The sequence below is a fragment of the Myotis davidii genome, unplaced genomic scaffold, assembly GCF_000327345.1.
Source record: "Myotis davidii unplaced genomic scaffold, ASM32734v1 scaffold591, whole genome shotgun sequence".
Classification (NCBI taxonomy): domain Eukaryota; kingdom Metazoa; phylum Chordata; class Mammalia; order Chiroptera; family Vespertilionidae; genus Myotis; species Myotis davidii.
This window is the reverse complement of record NW_006284340.1, coordinates 1,828,550-1,849,134: the sequence shown is the minus strand read 5'-3', so window position 1 is coordinate 1,849,134 and position 20,585 is coordinate 1,828,550. Positions and strand designations below refer to the sequence as shown.

The following is a 20,585-nucleotide window of genomic DNA, read 5'->3' as shown; positions in this document are numbered from 1 at the left end:
ATTTGTGTACTATGTAGTAATTGTCCACACTGTTGACAGAGCAAATAGCGAATGGCGGGGTCAAATGTACTTGTTGTTTCTGAGATAGTGAGTTACTATCTAAAACTTTTGCTATACTTATGTCAAACCCATTAAATGCATATTATACATTTAAGGTTTGTTTATTCTAGAAGTTAGTTCAGTCATAGGCAAAGTCTGACAGATGTTAGCAACTAAGGCCTCTCTTCAAAGAAAAGAATAAGTAGTCTCTCTGTCAGTCTTGAGAAGGATAGTTTAAATCTCTGATATTTATAATTTATGATTGACATTTTTATCATTTAATTCAGTATTTCTCCACTTCTAGTCTTTTTTTAAAATATATTTTTATTGATTTCAGAGAGGAAGGGAGAGGGAGAGAGATAGAAACATCAATGATGAGAGAGAATCATTGACCAGCTGCCTCCTGCATGCCCCCAACTGGGGATTGAGCCCACAACCTGGGCATATGCCCTTGACCAGAATCAAACCTGGACCCTTCAGTCCACAGTCCAACGCTCTATCCACTGAGCCAAAGCAACTAGGGCCACTTCTAATCTTTTTGAATAAATATATATTGCTTTATCTCCCTGAAGCTTACTTTTTCCAAATAGTATTTGTCAACACATTATGTTGTAGCTAATTATGCATTCCTTTCATGAACCTTATAAAGCTGCTCAGCATTACTAGTTATTAGGGAAATGCAAGTCAAAACCATACTTGAGATACCATTTCAAATCTACTAGGGTGACGGTAATAAAAAAGACAGACAATAACTAGTGTTGGTGAGGATGTGGAGAAATTGAAACCCTCATACATTGCTGGTGAGAATACAAAATAGTACTACAGTTATTTTAGAAAACAGTTTAGCAGTTCCTCAAAAATTTAAATATAGAGTTACTATATGACCCAGCTATTCCACTTCTAGGTATAATACCCATGGGGATTGAAAACATATGTCCACATAAAAACTTGTACACATATGTTCATAGCAGTGGCATTAATAGTAGCCAAAAAATAGAATGTCCATCAGCTGATGAATAGATAACAAATGTTGGTATATCCATACAGTGGGGCCTTGACTTACGAGTTTAATTCGTTCCGTGATGGAGCTCGTAACTCAAATTACTCGTATGGCAAATCAACAGTGAATGAGTGAGACACGTGATGCTGGGCTGATGTTGTGGCCTTAACTGCATCAACTAGCGGTGGGGTATCTGAAGCTGGCTCGTAACCTGAATTTTAGCTCGCAACTCAAAGCAAAAAATCGGCCGAGAGAAGGCTCATATCTCGAAAAACTCGTTAGTCAGGACACTCGTAAATCAAGGCCCCACTGTACATTGAAATATCATTTGACAATAAAAAGGAATAAAGTTTTGATACATGTTATACAGTGGATAAATATTGAAAACTTATGCTTAAGTGAAGAAGCCAGACACAAAACCACATATTGTATGATTCTATTTATATGAAATGTCCAGAATAGCCACATTCATAAAGATAGAAAGTAGATGAGCAGTTGCCAGGGAACAGACACAGTTGTGTGTGGGGCAAATGCTAATGTGTACAGGGGTTTTTTTCAGGGAGATGAAGTGCTTGGGAATTAGATGGTGATAGTTGTATAACTTTGTAAATATACTACAAACCACTGAGATGTACACTTTAAAAGAGTGAATTTAAAGTATGTTAATTATATCTTATTTTTAAAAAAGTATAACGAACAAAACTTATAAAGCAACTTTGATAAGAATGTTCTGTGTGTTGAAATGTATTAGGCTTCAATCCTTCAGAGACCAAGATTCGAACACCTGATGGCAAAGTGTGGCAAGAGGCTGAGTTTCAAAACATGAGTAGAGAACTGTATCGAGACTTAGCACTTCACTTAGCAGGTGAGAGTAGAGCTTTTTAAGATTTTTAGTGTTATATCATGCATAGTATCTAACTTAAAATATCCTATATAATAAAGAGCTATTATATAGCTCTATATTATAAAGAGCATGGTCATCATGCTCTCGGGCCCTTGTGAGGGGGCTGGGGGACCTGAGGCTGCATCTACTGCCTGGCTCTGGGCTAGGGGACCTGAGGCTGCACCCCCCACCCTCCGGGGCTTGACAGGGGTGGAGCTGGCTGGGTCTGAGTCTCATGCGATTTCGAGACGCATGTGGGTGAGTGGGGACTTGACTCTGGGTCCCTTAGCGTGCCCCAGACTGACAGGTGGGAGATTTTCATACACATTTAACTGGTTTTCTTTCATCTGTGACACTTCTATTATAGAGAAAGGCCAAATAGCAATATTAAAATATTTCCTCTAATTCCCTTTTAATGTTCACGAATTTCGTGCAACGGGCCACTAGTTTAAACATAAAAATGGTCACCAAGCTAAAGATATTTCCCTTTTCTAATTACATAGTATACTGAAGTGGTGGTGGTTTTAGTCTAAGGCTCTCTTAGCCTCTAGGCTCTGCTCCAGGGTTAAAATTAGCATACAAGGCTGATGTGACAGAAGTGAGGCTATTTTTAAACTGAGGGACTTGCAGAGTAGGGCCTGTTTGAAGAAAATACAGCAGTCTAGTTGAAGTTTATTTCTTCTGATAGATCTCTTGAGATCTTTGAAGTGGTCAGTGTTTGGCAGGCAGCAGTTAAGACGATACTAACATGAGGGCAAAATGCAGGAAGAAAAATGAACTTTATAGGAAGGGAATAATGTTAGAGGATTGGAAATACGAGGTACTTCTGGAAGATAGGAAGAGGGAAATAGGAAGGTCATACTCATAATGTTATTAAATATTGAACACCTAGTATGATTTTGGACAAGATGCTAGTATTTAGTATTCTGTGTTTTTTACAGTTGAGGAAATAGAGGCTCAAAGAATAATTTTCCCAAGGTTGCGAAGCCAAGGGGGACGGGGGCTGGGTGGAAGGGAATAAAGACAGGGAAATGGGGACATCTATAATAGTGTCAACAATAGAAAAAAGAATTAAAGCCAAGATTCAAAGCCATCTCTGACTATAAAGCCAGAGATTTTTCTAGTAAGCCTCCATAGAGTTGCTTCTAATAAATTTGGTGGCATTTTAAGTGTTCAGTCCAGTTTTCCTACTGTTAATTATAGAGCACTGTATTCAGAAATTCTTTGTGGAGAAGAAGTATCTCTATATAAAAAGCTAATATGCAAAGTGTCCCCTCGGGAGTTCAACTGGGAGAATGGGAGTTTGATTGCTCGCTATGATGTATGCTGACCACCAGGGAACAGCTACTTCCACATTGCTAAATCCAGTGTTTAATTTTGATTTGTCATCTTGATTTCTCATTGGACATGATTGAAACTCTTTTAAAAAGTCTTCATTGGACATTTAGGATACCATAAGTGTTTGATTTTCCTGCTCAATCTGGTTGCTCCTTTTCAGTTTTTTCCTGATCTACTTCTGATCTCTAAAAATTGGCATGTCCCATTCTTAGTACTTGGATCTGTCCTCCTCCCCTTCTTTCCTTTCCCGCCCTCTCCCCTCCCAACTTTTATATATCTACATACACATGAGCTTGTCTCAGGGCTTTAAATATTTGTTGTTGATGATGATTCCAAATTTATGTCTCTGTTCCAAACGTCTCCTCTGAACTCAAACTTTTATATCCAGCTGCTAATGCCACATCTTCCTTTGGATATATAATAGATTTCTTAAGCTTATTAGTATATTCAACTTTTCTCTTTCTTCACTTCATGCAAACTGGCCTCCTGCTGTTTCTTAGACATTTGGTATGCTCCTGCCTTTGACTCATACTTACTTCCACTTTGCCAGAATGCAGAGCTCTCTCTGTATATTTTAAAGTATATTTATTTACTTTATTTATTTGTAATGGAGGTTAATTCACACACACACACACACACACACACACACGAGCAAAAATAGGTTTATAGTTATGAATATGTGAAAGAGTTTTTCCTTTATTATTTATTTATTAATTCTTGTATTATTTATTTGTACTATGTAAAACTACTTTTGCCCATCCCTGTATATAGTCCCAGATTAGAATTGAAAAAATTAGTGAGTAGTAATTTGTATGTGAAATACCTTGACATATTTCACTAGCGTAACTATAAAGGCATAATTTAGGAATATTGGGTATTTTATGAAGTTTTATTCTAGAAGTTCATTAATATCTCAGTTACATAGGAAGTTTTAAACGAAATCGGAATCTGAGAAAGTGCTTATCTCTTGAGATTCTATAAATGCTGTGGAACATGGGCTGGAAAGCATTACTGTTGAAGTTTCTTCTAGTTTGTAGAATTGAGTTACATTTCTCAAGTATTTGCTGAAAAAAATAAATACAAAGATTTGGAACCTAACGGTGGAGTAGTAGTAATCTTCAGACCTTTCCGTAAAAGGAGCTGGCATTGGTAGCTTATGGGTCATAGAAATAGCCTCAGTGAAGAATTATAAAGTTTATATTGATTTTTCATACTGGGGGAGGACAAGTAGGTGGGTTGAAATAATTGTAATATTTGCTGTAAATGTTTCTGATTTTCAGAAGACATCTCTATGAAAGAGAAACCTGCTGAAAAAAGTAAAGAAAAGAAAATGGTCAAGCCAGTACGAAAAGTCCAAAAGGTAGCACAGTTTTCAAGTCCAGAATGTAAAACAGGTTAGTTTTCTCAATATTATGTACCTCCTAAAGTTAGATATTCCTGAAATGGCATCTACATGGAAATAAATGTTTGTTAACCAGATGTTCTCATTGTTTGGCACATATGAAAATGGAATACAGTTTACATATCACTAGAGGCCCAGTGCATGGATTCATGCACTGGTGGGATCCCTCGACCTGGCTTGCGCCCTCTTGCAATCTGGGACCCCACCGGTGTACGATCGGGGCTGGGGAGGGACCATGGGAGGGCTCCAGGGCATGTCCGGCCGGTCTAGCCCAGTCCCGATTGGCTGGACCCCAGCAGCAAGCTAACCTTCTGGTCAGTGTGTCTGCCCCCTGGTAGTCAGTGTGTGTCATAGCTATCTGTCAAACGGTCGCTTAGGCTTTTATATAGATAGATTATTTTGTGTATGTGTATTTAATTGGCATAGCATAACCTACATGTATTTAGAATGTATAGTTTGATAAGTTCTTATATACTAGTAAGTCTATACCCATGAAGCCACAGGTTTACCATGATACTAAACACATCTATCACCCCCCTCAAATTTTTTTGTCATTTTTTAATAAAAATTAATCAGATGAAAGGTAATGATTTTTATGCAGTAAACTTTTATATAGAAAGGGATTGCTTATGACTGTCACTAACAAATGTATGGCAGTCCATGCCTGTAGTGGTCAGGCTGGGCTCTGAGTTGATCAATACTGTGAAAAAGAGAATTCCCTAGTTCCATAGTGATCAACATTTTAGGCTCTATCCAGATTGCCCAGATTTATAAACTAGCTTTGATCCTTTGATAAATGAGCTAATTTTAGTGTCCTTCATTTTTCCCATATGTAAAATGAGAAGGCAGTAGTACTTCTCATGGGGTCCTTGTCAGAACTAAAATAATACCTAAAAGGACTCAATGTAGTATCTGGCATATGTATGGTAAGCACTCAAATGTTAGGAATAAGTCCATTACTAATTATTATTATTTCGGATTATACTGAAAATGGCTATTTTAGTATATCATATTTATGTCAGTGAGTAATTTGGGCCAAGAGAGGGTGGAGAAAGTTGGGAGCTTGTCACTTTCAGCTTGGAGACATTTTGAATCAATCATTTATACATTCATTCATTATGCATATATTTTTGAGCACTTGCTATATGTGAGGTATTGTGCTATACTAGCTTAGCCAGTACAGTTGTAAGCAAGATGCACATAGTCCCTGCTCTCCTGAAGCTTATAATCTTGTCAGGAAGACGGTAATACACAGTTTGAATAAAGTGTGATGAATGTATGATAGGGGGTGTGCAAGATCTGTGGGAACAAAGAGCAGGAGTGATGGGGCACTGGATTTTGACCAGGCACTTGTATTTCTGGCCATAGACTAATTAATAGAGTGGCAAATAACATATTTTGTGACACCCATTGTTAACTTTAGCTGTCAGAAGAGAATGACCCTCACTGTATACAAATAAAAAAAAAATTATAGGAGCACGAATTATCTGAATGTAAACTAAACTAATTCTTAAAAAAACAAGGCACATGCCTTAGCTGGTTTGACTCAGTAGATAGTGTCAGCCTGCAGACTGAAGGATTCCGGGTTTGATTCCAGTCAAGGGCACATGCCTGGGTTGTGGGCTTGATCCCCTGTAGTGGCCATACAGGAGGCAGCTGACCAATGATTCTCTCATCATTGACCTTTCTATCTCCCTCCCTCTCCTTCCCTCTCTGAAATCAATAAAAAATAATAATAAGGCATGTTATTTTTCATGAGTTACTATGTAATACTGTTATCAGGGGGCATAGTTTGAAATGAAACACTGGAACTGCTATAACTTTTGAACACTGATCTTGGGTTGTATTTGTCCAGTTTTGTGGTAGGCTAATTCCTATGTGTGTACTGGGGCAGTGACTGAGACTGAGTCATTAAATGTGCATTAATAGTTTATCTATAGTGAAAGTCCTCTTTTTCTACCAATGACTGCATGAGACTATTCCAGAAAGCCAGAATTCAGAAATAACCAATGAGGATATTCAGAAGCCAACATTTATAAATAACTACCAGTATATTTATGGTTGCTTGCTTTTGATTCAGAAAAGTAAGCTGAAATTGAAGGGAGGTCTGTTCTCTCATTTTGCTTAAAAGCATAAAGTTTTTTATAACTAAATTGAGCAATAGACGTAAAATCTTTTAAATATTTTAGATTGACTGTTTAAGGTTAATAACAAGTTGCAAAAATATTTCTTTTATAAAATAAATAGCACACATTTATAATTCATGTTTCTTCATAATAGATGTTTTCATTAAAGTTATACTTGCATTTAAACTTTTAAATTAAAGCCCCATTTAAAGAAACTCTAAACAAATGTTTTTTATTATAAACTAGAGGCCTGGTGCACGAATTCGTACATGGGTGGGGTCCCTTGGGGTTGGCCTGCGGGGATCTGGCTGAAACTCTCAGTCCAACACCGCCTGTAACTCCTGCCTGCCTTTCCCACTCATCCCGGCCCCACTGTGCCTGCCTCTGGCTTGCACCCAGTCAGTCCCGATTGGGAGAGACTAACGTTGCCGCAGCGGCTGTGAGCCCTACGCCTGGTGCCCATCCGGAGGGAGGTGAGGGGGGCAAGGACGCACTCGGCCTTCTAGGCGGGCAGTGGGATGCCCTTGCTAGCCCAGGATCCAGATCTGTCCTGCTGACTTTTGTGCCGGTTGTTGGGAGCCACCTGGTAGCTGCTTTTATATTGTTTCTTCCCTGCGGAGTGTCTAGGGAAGGAAAGTGGCCAAGGTGCCCGAGGCCAACTTCTAGGAGGTGTCGCTGTCGGGATCAGGCCTGGCCTGTTCTCTGGAGATTGGACCTGGGAACTACTGAGGGAGTTAGTGGCTGCTGCCGGGCTGGTGGACCACTGGGATGGGTCGGTCAGCTGAGTGGCACTCCTGCTGTGGGAGCACACTGACCACCAGGGGGCAGCTCCTACGTTGAGCATCTGCCTTCTGGTGTTCAGTGCATGTCATAGCGATCAGTCATTTGGTTGTATGGTCGCTTAGGCTTTTATATATATAGAAGGCATGGCATCACAAAAAGCTTGAAAAATAGAAGAAACCACAAAAAAAACTACCCTTAGTTAAATAAAGTACTAGTATTATTTTGTGTACTTCCTTACAAAAGTTTTAAAATCATAATAATATGTGATTGTAGTCATTACATATATAAAGTTTTATCTTTTTCTCTTAGAAGCTTTCTATAGAACATTTTTGTTATTTCTTTTTTTTTATTGCTTAAAGTATTACAAAGGGTATTACATATGTCTCCTTTTTTCCCCCACCCTTGACAATCCCCTGGCCTCCCCTACCCTCCAGTGTCTTATGTTCATTGGTTATGCTTATATGCATGCATATAAGTCCTTCTGTTGATCTCTTACCTCCCCCTTCTGCCCCCCCATCTTCCCCCATTTTTGTTATTTCTTATAGAAATTGTGATTTGAAATGGCCACACAGTACTCTATTTAGTAGAAATCTAGTTTAATTCACCATTCATCATTCTTCAATATTTAGGTTAATTCTTATAATAATATAATGAACATTTTCATTTGTTTTTTCTTTCTTTTGTATTATTTCTATTAGATACCATGCTATTATTTGCATTATTTGATTAGATACCATGCTATTATTTGCATTATTTGAACAAGGTGAATGAGCAGTTTTGGGGCCCCTGACACATAATACTGTTTATTGTGTGTGTGTGTGTGTGTGTGTGTGTGTGTGTGTGTTTGTCTGTGTGTTGTATTTCTTTAAATGTGTATTTATATTGATTTCAAAGAGAAAGGGAGAGGGAGAGACAGGTAGAAACATCAGTGATGAGAGAGAATTATTTATTGGCTGCCTCCTACTCGCCCCACACTGGGGATCGAACCCACAACCCGAGCATATGCCCTTGACCAGAATCGAACCTGGGACCCTTCAGTGCCCAGGCTGATGCTCTATCCACTGAGCCAAACCAGCTAGGGCTATTGTCTCAATTTTAAGGATAACAAAATGAAGCTCATCCAGAGACCAGGTAGCTACCTCAAGGTCACACAGCCACTGGGGGCAGAGCTGCCACAAGGATGACTGTCCTTTGGAAGGCCCAGTTAGAGATGGAAAAATCTGGTCAGGACTACAAACTGGATGCTACAGGGCCCAGGCAGGTAACACCAAGGAGTGAAGAGCCAGGTCTGAGAAAACAGGCGCAGTGGCAAATGCTCATCAGCCCTGGAAGGTATGCCAGGAAGGAAGGTGGGTCTCATGTGGCCAGTGTTGATTTCTCCCTAGATGCAGGAAATCCAGATTTTGGGCTGAGGGCCATTTTGAGGCTGCCCAAGCCGGTGACGGAAGCTCCCAGCCTCTCCATTTTTTCTTTTTTCTTTTTTTAATTCTGGGCTTTATTTACCTTCTATAATTGAAACTTTATTGCCACTCCATGTCCCAGGCCACGGCCTGCTGAAAGCAGGCATCTGGGGTTTGTTTAGCTTCTATAATTGCAACTTTGTTGCTTAAAATGGAGCTCAGAGCCTGGCCGCAGAAGGAGGAAGCTTGACTTCCTCCATCACTGGAGCAAGCAAGCCTCCTGCTTGCTTCAGCTGTGTGGCTGCTGGCCGCCTTCTTGGTTGGGTTAATTTGCATATCCTGCTGATTAGCCAATGGGAAGTGTAGCAGAGGTATGATCAATTACCGTGTTTGTCTATTATTAGATTATATATATATACATTTTATATCCACTTATATTTCAACAAGCAATGCATAACTAGAATGATTTTATTATAAATCAACCAACAATGACTATGAATGTAAAAATCATTTTTCTAATTTAATTAGGTTTAAAGGACTATTTTATTATTTTTATTCCATTTCTTTTTTTTTAATTGGTTTTTTTACAGAGAGGAAGGGAGAGGGATAGAGAGAGTTAGAAACATCGATCAGCTGCCTCCTGCACACCTCCTATTGGGGATGTGCCCGCAACCAAGGTATATGCCCTTGACCGGAATCCAACCTGGGACCTTTCAGTCTGCAGGCCGACGCTCTATCCACTGAGCCAAACCAGTTAGGGCTTATTCCATTTCTTATATTACTTTGTATTTAAATATATATCTCATGCTTATTTTTTATGGTTTCTATTTTATAAACAGTCTTTTAGATCATTTGTTGTTTTTAAGTTACTGTCTATTTTGAGATGATGGTCTAATTTTAATTTTTTTACAACCTGACAATAGTAAATGAAAAGATTTTCTCCTGGTATACAGCTGTATTTACTGGAACATTCTTTTATTTTCATAAACTTTTATAATTCGGATAATTGAAAATGTTGATAGTATTTGTTTAATGTCATTATTTTACGCATTAAAATGTAGTGTGTAGTTTTGGTATATATCTGTGAAATTTAATGTGAAATTCCCTATAATATCATCACCTCCAAAGGTAATCACAGTTAACTGTTATATGTTATATATTTACTCAAATTTTTTTCTGTGCTTAGATTAAGTTCAGCAAATATACATTTTACTATGTGCCAGATACTGTGCTAGTGTGGATAACCAAACACTTTTATAGTTAAGGAATATTTTTGTTCTGTGGAAAAATTGTTGGATTCAGTGACCTAGTTTTTGAGGTTTCAGTTATCATTAATATTTTTTACTTAACTGTGTGTGGGTACATCAAGATTTAAACTTCATTGATTTTGGAGACTTAGGGTTAAAAGTAAAAGTAGATTATAAATCTTTTGACTTTGGCATAAAGTAAGCATTAAGAATATTAGGAAACCTGTATGATTGAGTAGATATACTTTTTACAGCTAAAATTTAAATTTTAAATTCAATGCTTATATTTTAGGTAGCAGTCATCTGATAAGTACATCTTCTTGGCGAGATGGACAAAAATTAGTAAAGAAGATTCTAGGACCTGCACCCAAAATGGAGCAAAAAGAGCGAAGGACAGTATCAAGTGACAGAAGTGGAAGAGAAAGAACTACTAAATCTGGTAAGTAATCTATTACATTACCTCAATAATTAAAATTTGCTTATGTAAGTACTTATAGAGGGTGAAAATACTCTTTTGGTAATGCTCTATGACTTTGCTTTGTATGTAAAATTGTGAATGTAGCTCAAAAAAGAAGACATTCTATTGGGCTTATCTATGGATAACTTCTGCACACAGCAGTTATGGTGATCTCTACTAAGAATTTTGTTTATGTTATATTTATTATATTGTGAATATCAAAGCATCATTTAAGCAAATATTAATAGACTTTTAGGAACCTTAGGAGAATCAAAACCAATTTCTCTGATCCCTATGTACACAAACACAGACATACATTAAAAAGGTTCAGTTTTTTTTGTTTGGAAGATTAGGAAATAAGCCCTGAGAGAGAATTGGGTATATAGGCAGTGGGCAGCAAAATTTGAATAGGATCCACAACTCCTTAGTTTGACCCTTGATTCCATTACTTTTCTCTTTTTGAAATTCTTTTTGAATGCTATTTGCAGTAACTAGCTACTTTTTCATGAACGCTAAGTTTGGAAAATGAAATATTTATACCGATAGGCCAGCTTTCCTTTTCAGCAGCAAAATCTGCCTTAATTTGAATTTATGCAATGGATTCAGTAAGAAATGCAATTGCAGGTATAATTTGGTATATAGAAGTTAATATATACTTTGTATTTGCTTCTCTTCACTTTAATTTAGCTTATAAACTCACATGCATTCTTAGCCTAAAAGTAAGCCACATCAACAAATATCTAGATGATAACATGATTGTTTTTCTATATATTTAATTTTTTCTGTCACTCTTTGGAGAGTTGTGTTGGTGTAATGTTGGTTTTTTTAAATCAGACGTTTGGGAGTTTGGGAGGGAGAGTAACATTAAATAAGCACATGAGAGAGAAATAATAATTTTCCATTAATAGTTAAATATTCACATCAATATCTGTTCTTATTTCAGAAATATTAAAATATGCATTTTTTCTAATGCCAAGGAAGCATAATGTTTCAGAATATAGAAATTCTCCTACTGCTAAAAAAAAAAAAAAAAAAAAAGATGATTTTGTTTCCTTCTATAATATTCTTTAGAAGACTTTATACAATATTTAAATTAGAGTTTAAGATAAAGGGAAATTTTCTCACTGAGTGCAATAAATTTTAGGAAAGAATACAGAGTTTTAATATATCACTAACAGTTCATCCTTTGCAGGAAGTCATATTGGAAGAGCAGAATCTGATCCCAGGTTAAATATTTCACATAGACATCTTCCACGAAACTCAGAACGTTCAAGAAGTAGAGCTCGGTCTGAAAATAATATAAAGAAATTAGCTCGATCTCTTCCAGATAATAAACAGGAGGAAAATACTGCCTTGAATAAAGACTTTTTACCTGTTGAAATTCGTGGAATTCTTGATGACCTACAGCTGGATTCTGCGACAAGGCAAGAGGCAGGAGATGTACAAAATCAGAAGTCATCAGCACCAGTACAAGCTTGGAGGAGTCATAGCCCAATAAAAAGAAAACCTGACAAAATAACAGCTAATGAAGATCCCCCTGTTATTTCTAAAAAGCGCCACTATGACACAGATGAGGTGCGACAGTACATTGTTAAACAGCAGGAGGAAAGGAAGAGGAAGCAAAATGAAGAGAAGAAGGCTCAAAAGGAGGCCACTGAGCAGAAGAACAAACGATTGCAGGAGCTCTACCGGAAGCAGAAAGAAGCCTTTACTAAAGTAAAAAATGTGCCTCCTTCTGAGCCATCAGCAACTAGGCGTCTACAGGAAACTTACTCCAAATTGCTACTAGAAAAGACCTTGCTTGAAGAGCCGACTCATCAACATACTATGCAGGAAATACAGGTAATAGTAGTGGCAGAAATACAAAGGCAAGCAACTTATGGTTAGGAAAAGTTTATTTGCTATACTATTTAAAAATTACCAACCATTCCTTTATGGTCAAGCAAAATTTGTAACGATGGCCTTTCATGAAATTTATTGTATATGAAGAGTTATTTGATAAATATGATTGAACATAAGTTCTCAATTAGAGATTTACTATTTCTCTGTTACCAATCTGTTCATCTCATCATCCATTGCTAGTTTTCATTGTATTACTGAGCACATGAAGTTAGATTATGATAATGAAAAGCCTAGTTTTGTGATCTGTGCTGAAATTAGAGAATATTCTAGTTCATTGTAGTAATTTTATGAGTATTGTTAATGTTTTTAAAAATAGTAAGTAACATTAAGTGTGTACCGTTTTAAAGGTTTTTACAGACTTAGCTTTAGTAAATTTTCAGAAGTCTGAGCAGATGTAGCTAATACTAGTATTTTTACTTATCTGGTGAAAAACTGAGGTTTAGAAAGAGTATAATATCCTCTAAATTATGCAGTTAATATTAGGTTCCCTTGTTGGATTTCAGGTATAAATTTGCTATTAATTGTAATGGCTGTTTTTAAAACAAACTAAGTTTAAATGGGTTTTATTTGACAGGGAAAAAAGCCCCTACGTTTCATTATTTTTATAAAGGTGAAATGATTTAATATTTGTCCCATGTATTCCCTGAATGTATCTTTGTGATTGGAGTCAGATGCATTTGATGTCCTTTTTCTACTAGACCAGACCAGGGTATCAGCCATCTGGAGAATCTGACAAAGAAAACAAAGTGCAGGAACGTCCCCCAAGTGCATCTTCCAGCAGTGACATGTCCCTGTCAGAACCACCACAGCCTCTTGCAAGGTAAAAAGGAGAGAATGTAAGATGATCAAGGGTCTGTCTGTCTTCCCATAAAATTTAGTGTAGTGGTCTATGCTCAGTTAATTTTGTTGATTGACCTATGTGAGCAAGAGCCTCTCCTGCCTCTGCTGCAGGTGGGTGGTAAGGAGCGAGGGGTCCCGGGCTGCAAGATCCCTGGACTGCGAGAGGGATGTCTGACTGCCGGCTTAGGCGTGATCCCTAGGGGGGGTTGGGCCTAACCCAGCAGGCGGACATCCCCCAAGGGATCCTGGACTGTGAGAGGGTGCAGGCCAGGCTGAGGGCCCCCCACCCCATGCACGAATGTCATGCGCCGGGCGTCTAGTTGATATACATAAAAGCCCAGCGACTGGAATGGCGAACGACCAGAACGACTGGTAGCCATGATGCGCACTACGGCAGCCAACTAACCTGATCCAGGGCCCTGATCAGCCACCCCCCTGCTGGCCCCCAACACCCAACCGGGGACGGGGCTGGCCGGCCAACCACCCGTGGTCCCTACCCTCAGCCGGCCCTGCTCCTGATTGGCCCCCAAAACCCTGATCGGAGGCCCCGCCCCCTTGGCATGCCGGCCTGATGGGCTCCCATCAGGGTGGGCCAACCAGACCCTACCCATGCACAAATTCGTGCACTGGGCCTCTAGTCATTTGATAGTGTAGGGTTAGCTGTGCCTCCCAGCTTTCTGTCACCTTCCATTTTGATAAGCATATTCATGTCATCATCCCAAAATAATGGATAATTCCAAGGGAAAAAAATTTCATGTTATTTTGTCTAAGAATCTTCTTAATAGTTAACATCAGCCTTCAATATATCTATAGTATCCCTTAATATACAGGGTGTCCATAGTCTGGAAACAGATGAATTAAATAATGTTGCCTAGGACATCTTTATTCTGTTATTAGACTTTATGGACACCTTTCATTGTATCATATATATATATATATATGACTGATTCTCATAGTTTTACATTGGTACTCATTGTTTTTATGTTCATTATTTTTTTAAGAACTAGATTGTAGTAATCTCCTTATTTCTTTAGTATATATGATGTTAAACATAAATGTTTGTCATTAACTATTAATTAGAATAATATATATCATGTCTATGTTAATATTTATCAATCTTTTTTGTTTTATAGTCTGCTTTAAGTTTCTGGGTTTTTTAAAAATATATTTTATTGAGTTTTTACAGAGAGGAAAGGGGAGAGATAGAGAGTCAGAAACATCGATGAGAGAGAAACATCGACCAGCTGCCTCCTGCACACTCCCCACTGGGGATATGCCCGCAACCAAGGTACATGCCCTAGACCGGAATCGAACCTGGGACCTTTCAGTCCGAAGGCCGACGCTCTATCCACTGAGCCAAACTGGTTTCGGCGTCTGTTTTAAGTTTTTAAAAATTCTTTATTGTTTAAAGTATTACATATGTGTCCTTTTTTACCCCATTGAGCTCTCCCTGGCTACCCCAAACCACCAGCACATGCCCTCACCCCCTAGTGTCTGTGTCCATTGGTTATGCTTATATGCATGTATACAAGTCCTTTGGTTGATCTCTTACCCTCCCCCCACCCTCTCCTGCCTTCTCTCTGAAGTTTGACAGTCTGTTCGAAGCTTCTCTAATATTTATCAATCTTAGCATTCTCTTTTATGTAGCATTATTTTTAAAGGGAAGGGTAGAGCCAGTGTTGTAAAGAATTTTGTCCACAGAGTCTTAAAGGTAAGAATGCCTTCTCTTTAATGAATAGTCCAAAATATCTTAGTTGATGAAAGCAGTTTGCAAAACAGTATGTATGTATGATAAAATTATATTTTTGTGAAATTAACACCAAAACATTACATACATGTAGAAAAACATTTGGGAAGATATAATTCTAAGTGAAATATTAATAGTGCCTCTTTGTCATTGTTTAGCTATGAGTGATCTTTATCTTTTTTGTCCTCTTCACCTGTCCTTTTTTTCTGCAGTGAGTGTACATTACTCCTATAATCAGAAAAAAACAAAACTTAAAAAAAACCCATTAGCTTAGTTATGAGTTGCTGTGTTAACGAACATATTGTGACTTTCATTTGCAGAAGGGACTTGACAGAACCTACATGGATGCCGCCTGATAGATTGAGCCCACGTGTCCATCATTCTCAACCACAGCCTCTTGTTGGAACAGCTGGAAATTTACTCTCTCATCTCTTGAGTCTAGAGCATGCAGGATTTTTGCATAAGGATTTGGAATCTATTTTACCAACCAGGAAGAACCATAATACTGCTTCAGGGCCATTAACTTTTACACCTCAACCGTATCTGACCTCACCAGCTGCTCATCAAGATGCCTTGTTAAAACCTAGTGCCAGCCAATATAAGAGTAAACTAGATCGTATTGAAGCCCTGAAAGCTACAGCTGCTTCTTTGTCTAGCAGGATTGAAAATGAAGCCAAGAAATTAGCTGGGGCTAACATTAATTATGGGTCAGTGTGGAACACTGAGTATGATGTGCAACAAACACCCCAAGAAGATGGACCTTGGACAAAGGTTGTAAGTCCACCTGTGAAAGAGGATACTGAAGATGTTTTCGCTGCCAGAATTCAAAAGATGCTAGGAACCTGTGTATCTCATGCAACTTTTGATGATGAGCTTCCTGGTGTAGGCAACCTTAGTGAATTTAAAAAGCTTCCTGAGGTGATAAGACCTCATAGTGCCATTTCAAGCTTCAGAATGAGATCCCCTGCTCCCAAACCAGAAGGGCTGCTGGCACAGTTGTGTAAGAAGCAGACTGACTCTTCTAGCTCTGATCTGCAGCCTTGTTCTCAATTCAAAGCCAAAACGTCCCTTGGTTCCAGCACAGACTCAGTCAGTGAAGGGCCTCTTCTTAGTGAGGGGAGTCTCTCTGAAGAAGAGGGAGGCCGAGATGGACGGCCCTCTTTGAAGATAGCAGAAATCTTAAAGGAAAAGGAATTTTGTGCTGGAGAAAGAAATGCTTATGAACCCATCAAACAGTTTCAGAAGGAAGCTGAAAAATTCTTACCACTTTTGGGTCACATAGGTGGTACACAAAGCAAAGAACCATGGGAAGAATTGGCAAAGGGAAGTCCACGTAGTGTCATTAATATTTTTACAAAATCATATCAGTCATATGGGAAAGGTGAGAAAAATAAGTAAGCTTTGTAATATTTGTATATTATCTTAATTTTTTCATAATTCTATAAAGATAATACTTAAGTACAAATTTTCATTGTTAATGAGGGTAATGGAAACATTGTCTAAATCAAAATTATCTGCCAACTTCAATTAGAGTATTGTAATTTAATCTTTAAATTTTTAGTTTTTAATGTCATAAAACAATCATTGATTGGTAATTATAGAAATTTTGGTCTAATTTAGAGAAACTCATAGATGATGATCAAGATTGGTATGTATACTAGGTTTTCTGTGACCATAGATATGTAATTTATATAGTAAGTCTATTTCTTAATACAGTAACTTGTGAATTATTGGTAATATAGTGGTCAGGAATTAAGAGGGGCAACTATAGTAACATTTCTGATAATGAAAACAAATCTATTACTGTTCATCAACACTAATTTTAAAAACAGACTTTGAAGAGTAATGTAGCTCCATAGTTGGTTCCTGAAACAATAACTTCTAAAGGGCCCTTCTTGGCCTGAGATTCTGCAACACAATTTTTCTATGATGGACTTAGTTCCTTCAAGCCCTTTCTTTGTTCTTACTGCCATAGGTGGATTCAACTGTCTTAGGTTTAACCTTAGAATTTCAGGTTGGAGAGTGAGGCTGAGCCTTAAGTCAGCTATTGATACTGTGGTTTTTTAATTTGCATTCTACACAGTGTACAACTTATTTGACAAATGGAGTGATTTCATCTGTTCATCTTATGCTTAATTGGGTATCACATTGGGTTTTCCCTGAATTCATATTTAGCTACTTTGTTATGATCTTACGTAGATTTATATAGACTATTGATCTTTTTGGTTTAACACATTTCTGTAGATGGTAATTTTAAAGTTCTTTGGATTTTAAAGTTCTTTTGAAGAAAGTAAAGTGTTTTCAAAGCAACCTTATTTTTTAAATAAGAAATTTGGGTTCCTAAATCCTTCTATTAGATTTTCATTAAAATTTTATAATTACACTGAAATACTTACAGTTGAAATAATATGTTATCTGGGATTTGGTTCAAAGTACTCTGTAAGGGGAATGAGAGATGGGGAGAATAGGAAATTTAATTGAAACTAGATTGATCATGTATTGATAATTGTTGAAGTTGGGTGATGGATACTTCGGTTTCATTATGCTAGTCTCTACTTTCATGTATGCTTGAAAAGTAATAAAAAGTTAAAAATGTATTGTTAGATATAAAGATAAATTGAAAAGCACTAGTAAAAGCAAACAGAAATATCCTTAAATCTATGTTGTTAATCCCCATGTTGTGGAATGTTTTGCTTGTAGTATTTTTATTTTTGTTTTAAAACACATTTCAATTATTACTTTTGACAGAGTTTGAAGACAGGTTCAAAAGAGGGGCATCAGCATCACAGCCCTTGAATGCCAGCACAACTCCTCTAAGCAGTGTTTCATATGAAGATGATTTTGTCTCCTCTCCAGGGAGTGGGACTTTGACAGAAAAAAAATCAGCTCTTGAACCTAGGTAAGAATATGTTGACAATGTGGAATGAAATCTGAAAAATGAAAGAAACTTACAAATGAGAACTGCAGTCTGAATATTAGGCAGATTTTGCTTGCTTAAAGATACATTTTGAGGTTGCATAGCACTGGTTTTTAAGAACACAGATTCTGGATTCAGACTTCCTGGTTTTAAGTCCTGATTCTCCTGATGATTAGTCGTTTGTCTTTGGGTTTATTACTAACCTCCCCATGCCTCAGTTTTCCTCTCTGTGAAATCGGAAAGAATAACAGTACTAGTCTCATGGAGTGTTATGAATATTCAGTTAAATACAAAGTATTTAGATCAGGGCCTGGCACATAGTAAGCAGAATAAAGGTTATTAAATCAGTCTGTGAGTTCCTAGTAGAGGATCGTATTGGGGAACTAATCCACGTTATACTAATGTAAGAAGATTAAGAAATGGTTTTGTGTGATAGAACTGAGGACAACCAGATAGATTCTTGACTTCATGATCCAAATCAATATTTTTTTTTAATTGGGATAACATGTAAAATTTTGCAAAGCATTGAAAAAGAATTATCCTATATAATAAAAGAGAAATATGTAAATTGACCATCCCTATGCTACACTCACCAGCTGATCAGAAGTGAGTATGCAATTTAACCCAACAAAAATGTGGGTTAATTTGCATACACAGGCGCCAGGCAGAGAGCAGAGCTGGAGAGCCAGCGGCTTGGGGGGATGTGGCTCCCTCAGTCGCTCCCCCCAAGCTGCTCAGTGGGAGAGCCGGAGGCTTTGGGGGACATGGCTCCGATGGTCGGTCGCTCCCAGCAGGCAGGCAGGTGAGCAGTTAGAAGCGAGCGGTCCCAGATCGTGCCTGAGGGCTCCCAGATTGGAGAGGGTGCAGGGACCCCCACACTCCCCCAGTGCACGACATTCGTGCACTGGGCCTCTAGTTATTAATATTTATTGATCACTTAATGTGCAAGGCACTGAGAGGACTGAGGGGCCTTTACCTGTATTAGCTAATTCTTATTATAGCCTGATATGATTAGAATTATATTACCATTCCTACTTCAGGAAGTGAAGCACTAAGTTACTTGTACCAAGTCATACAGCAAGTGAATCAGACTTTTCCTGATTTTCTTACTATATAAAGTACTCTGTAATTACTTACATTCAATATAATTTTCTTCAAAATTTACAAATTGTAATTTACATAAAATTATTGGATGATCTTTTAAAAATAGTTATATCTAGTTGGACTAACAAAATAAGTATTATTCAAATAATATCAGGAAAAGTGTAGTTTTAAATTTTGAGGTCTTAAGAAAAGATTAAATTTTAAAATAAAAACTTGTGACATTTAGTATCAGGAATCAATATGATTTAGTGCATTTTATGTTTAGGTTGAAGTAGAACATATTAAATTGTTGTTCCCTGTAAGATTATCAATAGGAAAATAATGATCATATATTAAATTATAAATCTGAATAGAAATTGAGGCCGCAGTTTCTAGTATCCAACATACTTTTCCTCTTCTGTCAAAATTGTCCATTTTTATTGGTTTCACTTTAATAACTCCCTTATATTTTTCTCAGTAATAAATTGAGCCATAGGAAAGAATCCTGGCTTATGGTAGTAAGAAAACAAAAACAAAAAAGTGGAAGGCATCTTTGAGTATAATTATATTCTCCTTGTGATCAAATAGATTTAAAATATCTATACATTAGCTTCATTTTAATACTTGTTTGTTTTTTTAACCACTGTTATTCTTTGACAGTATTGGTGGTAGCAATTTGGGCACTAAAGAAGACCATTCTAGCAGGAAGTCAGCCTATGATCTTTCCTCTGTGGATGTTACTTCCCAGCATTCATCAGGGACCCAGTCTGCTGCATCTTCTTGTTCATCTACTTCTTCTAAAGGAAGAAAAGGAAAAAAAGAAAAGATAGAATGTAAGTGGAATTCTACATGGTGACTTTTTCTATTACCAGTGATTTTGTGGTAGTAATTTAAAGTTATTTTATTCCGTAAGCAGTTAGGTGAGTTTCTTTATGATAATGTAATTAGCTTTCATATTATTGTAGTAATACCTTTCGATATATAATAGTATAAATCTTTTGCTTAATACAAAAGGAATACATTTGCAATGATAAAAATTTAAGGATTATAGATAAGCCATCATATAAGAAATATAAATTCCCATTGAGCCCTTTGCTCAGAGATAGCTATTAATACTTGATGCCTATTTTTTCAATCCTATATAATAAAACCCTAATATGCAAATCGACTGAATGGTGGAACGACTGGTTGTTATGATACACACTGACCACCAGGGAGCAGACGCTCAACACAGGAACTGCCCCCTGTCAATGCACTCCCACAAGGGGAGTGCTGCTCAGCCAGAAGCCTGGCTCATGCCTGGTGAGTGCTGCAGCAGTGGCAGGAGCCTCTCCCGCCTCCACTGCAGGCTGGTGGTAAGGAGCCAGGGATCCCGACTGCGAGATGTCTGACTGCTGGCTCAGCCTGATCCCTGGGGGGAT

The 20,585-nt window shown here is 37.6% G+C and overlaps 1 protein-coding gene across 5 annotated transcripts in view; it reads left to right on the top strand.

The window, feature by feature from the left end:
* CEP350 (centrosomal protein 350kDa) overlaps window positions 1-20,585 on the top strand; it is a 128,204-nt gene that overhangs the window by 41,106 nt on the left and 66,513 nt on the right. For all 5 annotated transcript variants that reach the window (XM_015570073.1, XM_006754495.2, XM_006754496.2 and 2 more), the window contains 8 exons: window positions 1,791-1,904; window positions 4,541-4,654; window positions 10,511-10,657; window positions 11,868-12,517; window positions 13,276-13,397; window positions 15,485-16,545; window positions 17,913-18,063; window positions 19,825-19,997. In XM_015570073.1, coding sequence (XP_015425559.1) covers window positions 1,791-1,904; window positions 4,541-4,654; window positions 10,511-10,657; window positions 11,868-12,517; window positions 13,276-13,397; window positions 15,485-16,545; window positions 17,913-18,063; window positions 19,825-19,997 — 2,532 coding nt within the window. The remainder of the gene's footprint in view (window positions 1-1,790; window positions 1,905-4,540; window positions 4,655-10,510; window positions 10,658-11,867; window positions 12,518-13,275; window positions 13,398-15,484; window positions 16,546-17,912; window positions 18,064-19,824; window positions 19,998-20,585) is intronic.